Here is a 5802-nt window from a genome sequence, read left to right as displayed (position 1 = left end):
GGGGGACCCCCAGCCGCTGGGCAGGGACCAGCATGACCAGCACAGCATTCCCTTCGGCAGAGCCAGCCCCATGGGACCGCAGCTGGCACCAGTGCTCGGAGGCTCAGCGTTTCCTACCAGCTGGTTTTCCCCTCCTGGTTCTGGGAAAACAGAGCAAGTTCTTCCCACTGTTACTGTTTGATCAGGACCTGCCTGTTGTTCTCTGAACTCATCCGTGTAACAGAGCCCGGCAGCTGCCTGTGCCGGCTGCAGAGGGAAGGAAGCTGGAGGGTGTTTGGTGTGAGCCCAAAGCTGTGGCTCAGCCCACAACTCAAACAGAAAGCGCGGAGGTGCGTGCGGCACGGAGAGGCCGGTCCCGCGGCCACCCGCCTGCCCATCTGCCTGCTGATTCATTTATGATCATTTCTGTAAAGCCAGGGTTGTTTCTCCAGGTGAGGCTCTGCAGGGAGAAGATGGATCGCAGCTCAGCTGACCGCATGGATACTCCCTACGGGATATTCCTGCCGACGGCGCTTGCCACAAGAAGCGGTCAGGCTGCACATCTCAGTGGCAAAGGCAAGGGGCAAACAGGACGGGGATGATGAGGGAGCCAAGGGATGAAGGAGCCTGAGAAGATGCAGTCTTCTGCCTCGTACCACCACACCAGCATCCCGCTAACGCACGTCGTCTCCCTGAGCCCCGAGTCCTCCTCCGTCCTGGCACCCATCACCTGGGTGAGCTCTGGACCAACAGAAACTGGAGACACGCCAGCGCTCCCTCCATCAGATACGGTTTTTGGCTACACCCTCGTCTCTGCTCGCAGCATGGCAGATGCTCCTGCTCCCAGGTTACTCATCCAAGCATCTGTCCTCGCCAGCAGAAGCGGCCACTCCGAAATTGCTTCACCAGGGATGCTAGCAGGCGTGGAGGGGCCAAGGCGCAGGCAGCCTTCGCCAGTCCGTTGCTGGACACCACGATGATGGCAGAAGCTCCCTCTTCCCTCTGGAGGAGTTGGCTCTGAACTTTAGACATCCTGAGAGGTGAATGCAACCCTTTGGCAGCTCGCCCTCGCACCTCAGCCCCGGGGACCGATTTGCCAGGAGGACGCGGATCCCAGCCTTTGATCCTAACAATGTGCGAGGGGAAACGTCCTGTCTGCCTTGTGAACTTGCGCTGTCTTGGGCTGGGACTTGGCTCTGGTGCAGCTCCTCTCCACAGGGCTTAGATCATGCCTCTCCTACGGAGAACACCCGGCAGCTGGAGGCCCCTCGCCGTCCAGGGACGCTCTCTCCCAAAGGCTCCTTTAACAGCCCCCTGAGGATTTCTCCGGGCCACAATATTCCCCCAGACAAGCCTTTCTTCTCCTCCCGCCTTTCTTCTGTCAAGGAGCCCTCTGGGACGAGCAGCATTGTCAGGATGGTGCCAATTAGGCTGAGCCAGCTTCCAAGAGGCTGCGCTGGCACTGGCCGGGGGCTGCTGTTGCTCATAAAGGTCTCATTGTTCGGCGCGCCGTGGGGCTGCTGGCCGGCGGGGCCGGCGCGGTCCTCTGTCTCAGGCACGCTTCCCGGCTCCACGCAGTGCTGGTGTCACTGCGCGCTGCTCAAAGGGATGATTAACGGGTGTCATTGCGGGGGCTGTGAAGGGGAGGATTTGTCAAGTCCCCCTCGGCTCCCCGTGAGGCCCGAATGCGCGAGCTGAGAAAAACCAGAGAACCATCAAAGTGGCCGGAGCTCCTGGAGGGGGGGAAAATCTGGCATCTTTGGCTCCCTTCCACGCTTTGTGCCTGACAATGGTCGGGATCAATGACTAATGCACTTTTATTAACTGCTCCCCTAGATCTGGCTCGGAGAACATGGCCACTTCAGTGAGGACGTTCCCAGTTGCCCTGTGGACACCGACGCCGGCTCCCTGGCCAGAAGAAAACACCACCGTGGTGGCAGAGGCAAAATGCGTCTTCAACGAGGAGTTCAAGTTCATCCTGCTGCCCGTCTCCTATGGCATAGTCTTCGTGGTGGGGCTGCCCCTCAACTCCTGGGCCCTGTGGATGTTCATCTCCAGGATGAGGCCCTGGAACGCCACCACCACCTACATGTTCAACCTGGCCGTCTCTGACACGCTCTACGTCCTCTCCCTCCCCACCCTCATCTACTATTATGCCAACCGCAACAACTGGCCCTTCGGGAAATGGCTCTGCAAGATCGTGCGCTTCCTCTTCTACGCTAACCTCTACAGCAGCATCCTCTTCCTGACGTGTATCAGCGTTCACCGCTACATGGGCATCTGCCACCCCATCCGCTCCCTGAAGTGGGTGAAGACCAAGTACGCCCGCATCATTTGTGTGGGCGCCTGGCTTGTCGTCATCATCTGCCTCATCCCCAACCTCATCTTTGTCACCACCAGCTCCAAGGGCAACAGCACCCTGTGCCATGACACCACCAAGCCCGAGGAGTTTGACCATTACGTGCACTACAGCTCCTCCATCATGGCCCTCCTCTTTGGGGTCCCCTTCCTGGTGATCGTCCTGTGCTACTGCCTGATGGCCAAGAGTCTCAGCAAGTCCAGCTTCTCCAGCCCTTGCTCCCGAATGCCCTCCTACAAGAAGCGCTCCATCAAGATGATCATCATTGTGCTCACCGTCTTTGCCGTCTGCTTTGTGCCCTTCCACATCACCCGGACCATCTACTACACCTCCCGCTACTTCCAAGCCGACTGCCGGACCCTCAACATCATCAACTTCACCTACAAGATCATGCGGCCCCTGGCCAGCATCAACAGCTGCCTCGACCCCATCTTGTACTTCATGGCTGGGGACAAGTACCGGGGGCGGCTACGCCGGGGGCCAGTGCAGCGGCTCCGGCCCATGCCCATGTGCAACCTGGCTCTGGTATCCTCCTCCATGGACAATGTCGCAGGTGGCAGCCACACTGCCAGTGACACTCAAGGGACAGGGACAGCACGGAGCAGAGGCGGGTGCTGAAGGGCCAATGGGGGGTTACGGTAACCTTGTCACTGGTCTCCATGAGTCGCAGCCCCTCTGGGCTCCGTGTGGGCACCCTGGCACCCCTGGGTCCCCAAACCTGCCCCTGCTGGGGCAGAGACCGCAGGGCTGAGGATGGGTGGCCATGGGGCTTGTCCCAGCCCTGCCCCGGGATGCCATGGGAAGAGGATGCCAGTACTGCTCGGGGCAGGACAGCCACCTTCCCACAGGAATGGGAAGGATGCTGAGAAAGCCATTTTGGGATGGCAGGCTGGCCCGCAGCACACGTCGCATCCCGGGATGCTCCTGGGGACATGCGGGGGGCTGACAGGTCACTAAAGAGAAGGGACACTCGTCCCCCCCTGGGCACGCACAGCCCTTCCAGTCTGCTCGACAGCAACGTGCAGGGACCGGACTGAACCTGGGGACGGAGCCGACACTGGGCCCCCCGTGTGCCTGGCGGAGGCTCTCAGAGATATCCCTGTCACACTGCTGGCCTTGGGAGAGACAGGGAGGGATGTGGCACAGGGCACTTGCTGCCCATCAGCCCCCAATAAAGCCCCTTCCTCTTTCTCTATGCCCAGACCTGTTTCTCCCCGTAGCAGAAGGAAGAAGGACTAGATGCCCACCCTCACCCCAGAAAGCATTTGAGAGCAGAGAAAAGCCACCCGCCACCTTAGCGCCAGGGCAGGTTCGGAGCGAGGGGCCAGAGAGCGGTGACACCCACGGTGACGGAAGAGTCCTCGGGAATCTGCCTTTATGGGTGTTTGCTTTCCAAATGTTTACCCAGCCCTTTTGTTTGACTGAGTGCCTGTGCAGAGAGGAGCAGACCAGAGATGGCTATCAGCGCTGTTGACTCTCCCACGCCAGCCCGGGCAGGGATGGGACTGGGCTGTCCCCACCATGGGGAGCCCCAGGAGGGGCTGCCCCCATCGCCCCCCATGATGGCACGAGTCCTGCCAGCACGTGCCTAGGGAAGGGAAGCCCATACCATCATCAGGGTGTTCCCTCAGCCGTGGTTGTGGCCATGTGGCACTGACCACACGCAGGCACATCCCACCAGGAGCTGCCCAGGTCACCTGGGGAGGGAGAGGGCCCCAGGGATGCCACATCCCAGCCCCGCATCCCCATCTCACCGGACAGTGGTACCCAGAGAGCCCCTCACTACGGCTGAACCAAAAGCAGAGAGAGGAGGAGACATCCCTCCTAAGCCCAGTTAACCCAGTAAGAGCAGCTGCTGCCCCTCACTTCCCATTATACCTGAACGTGGCCCAGGTGGACCCAGGAGCTGCTCGGTTGCACCTGAGCGGTGCAAGGGTCCCTGCCAAGCACGGCCCCAGCCCTGGAGATGGGACTGCCGGGAAGGGGACATGGGTGGGTGGCATGTCCACCTGCACAGGGAGCATGGGGGTACAGCCGCAGCGCCACCGGTCCTGCCCCCCCCAGCACACACAGGCAGTGGTGGGGGGGTTGGAAATCTGTATTGGGTACAGAGGCGGTGGAAAAGGCTCATCTGGGGCCAGAGCAGCACCAGCCCCCACCCACTCCGTGGTCCCAGCTGAGGCCACTTCCACGGGTCCCCAAGTCCAGGAGTGTCCCCCCCACCCCAGGCAGATGTCTCCCCAGCCCAGGTCCCGCTCGCCATTGGGATGCCACCCTAAAGAGTCCGTCTCATTCCCTCCTCCTGTGACACCCACTCCCTCAGCTCATGGTCTCCTGGTTGTCTTGGGGGGACTGTGCCCATTGCTGGCCCCCAGCCTTGCGCCAGCCCCCCCCACATCAGCCCCGTGTCCTTGGAGGATGGCTGTGTCACAAGCAGCCCCTCTGAACCCCTTTCAAGGGGGACCCTTTCCCAATCTCTCCCTCCCCTTGCTTCCTCCTCTCCTCCCACCTACTGCTCAGGTTTTTCGGCCAGAGGAGCGGAGGGCCGGAGCGGGGACCGTCCCCGGCGTGTTCCCCGTGCCGGGCTGGCTGAAATCCCCACCCGCAAGAGCCAGCTGCCCTTGTGAGTCAGGATCTGGCCGCCGGCACCAGCTGTGCTCAGAGGATGTGCAGCTCGTCCGCCTCCGACAGCCCATACTTGGTCTTGTTCTCGTTGAAGAGCTTGAGCAGGGAGCGGACGTACATCTTGTGGTACATGTCCACCATCTCGCAGCTTGGGTCCTCAATCTTGGGCACCATCACCGGCTCCCCCACTGCCGGGAGGGGAGGAAGGTCAGGCCGGCGAGGCGGGGACGTGCTCAGCTCATCGGGGACATGAGCCAAGTATTGCCTTCCAATGCCACCCATCACGGGGTGTCCTCCCCCTCCACCCCTCCACCTTCTGGTGGTCTCCTCCGCCCCGGCGGAAGATGCTCACCCACGGTGGTGATGGGTCTGGCGTAGGGGAGGAAGCCCCAGGACCGGACAGAGGTGAGGCCCCGGCCGTAGAAGATGCAGGGAGCGAAGCCCATCATCTTCTGGAACCGGTGCTGGATGCTCCTCATCCAGCTGCCCTCCTCAAAGACCACCTGGCGGAAGAGGTCATTCTCCCCGAAGGAGAAGGAGGGGACGAGGTGGGCCCTGTGGAGGGGGGACATGGTGGGCGGTAACGGGGCGCCGGGACCCCTGGACCCCCTCAGCCGCAGCGGTGCCCGTGACCCACCCGTGCTGCAGGGCCATGCGGACGAAGCCCTTGCGGTTCTTCAGGATGAGCGTGGTGACGCCGGGATGGCAGGAGAGCGACTCGGCCGCGCCGCCGCTGACAAGGGACACCGCGTTGCCGGTGCCGTTCTTGGACAGCAGGTCCCCGATGGCACGACGTGTCACGGGGCACAGGCCTGCGGCGGAACGGGCCACCGGTGCTG

The 5802-nt window shown here is 61.9% G+C and overlaps 2 protein-coding genes across 2 annotated transcripts in view; one reads left to right on the top strand and one right to left on the bottom strand.

Moving 5' to 3' along the window:
* Positions 1-1831: 1831 nt before the first annotated feature.
* P2RY4 (pyrimidinergic receptor P2Y4) lies at positions 1832-2956 on the top strand. Its single transcript, XM_009288101.1, has one exon. It carries the CDS (start codon positions 1832-1834, stop codon positions 2954-2956), a length of 1125 nt encoding a protein of 374 aa, XP_009286376.1.
* Positions 2957-4996: 2040 nt separating this feature from the next.
* Positions 4997-5802, bottom strand: part of LOC103906155 (diacylglycerol O-acyltransferase 2) — a 4701-nt gene continuing 3895 nt past the window's right edge. Inside the window, exons 6-8 of the mRNA XM_009287993.1 lie at positions 5601-5775; positions 5316-5518; positions 4997-5151 (exon numbers count right to left, since the gene is read on the bottom strand). Coding sequence (XP_009286268.1) covers positions 4997-5151; positions 5316-5518; positions 5601-5775 — 533 coding nt within the window. The remainder of the gene's footprint in view (positions 5152-5315; positions 5519-5600; positions 5776-5802) is intronic.

The sequence above is a fragment of the Aptenodytes forsteri genome, unplaced genomic scaffold (assembly GCF_000699145.1).
Source record: "Aptenodytes forsteri isolate BGI_AS27 unplaced genomic scaffold, ASM69914v1 Scaffold72, whole genome shotgun sequence".
In the NCBI taxonomy this organism is placed as follows: domain Eukaryota; kingdom Metazoa; phylum Chordata; class Aves; order Sphenisciformes; family Spheniscidae; genus Aptenodytes; species Aptenodytes forsteri.
The sequence above is the reverse complement of the archived record's forward strand: the minus strand, read 5'-3'. Positions and strand labels throughout refer to the sequence as shown.

Bases quoted from the DNA above. Each gene is read 5' to 3' on its own strand.
- P2RY4 (XM_009288101.1), top strand. From the start codon at position 1,832: ATGGCCACTTCAGTGAGGACGTTCCCAGTTGCCCTGTGGACACCGACG.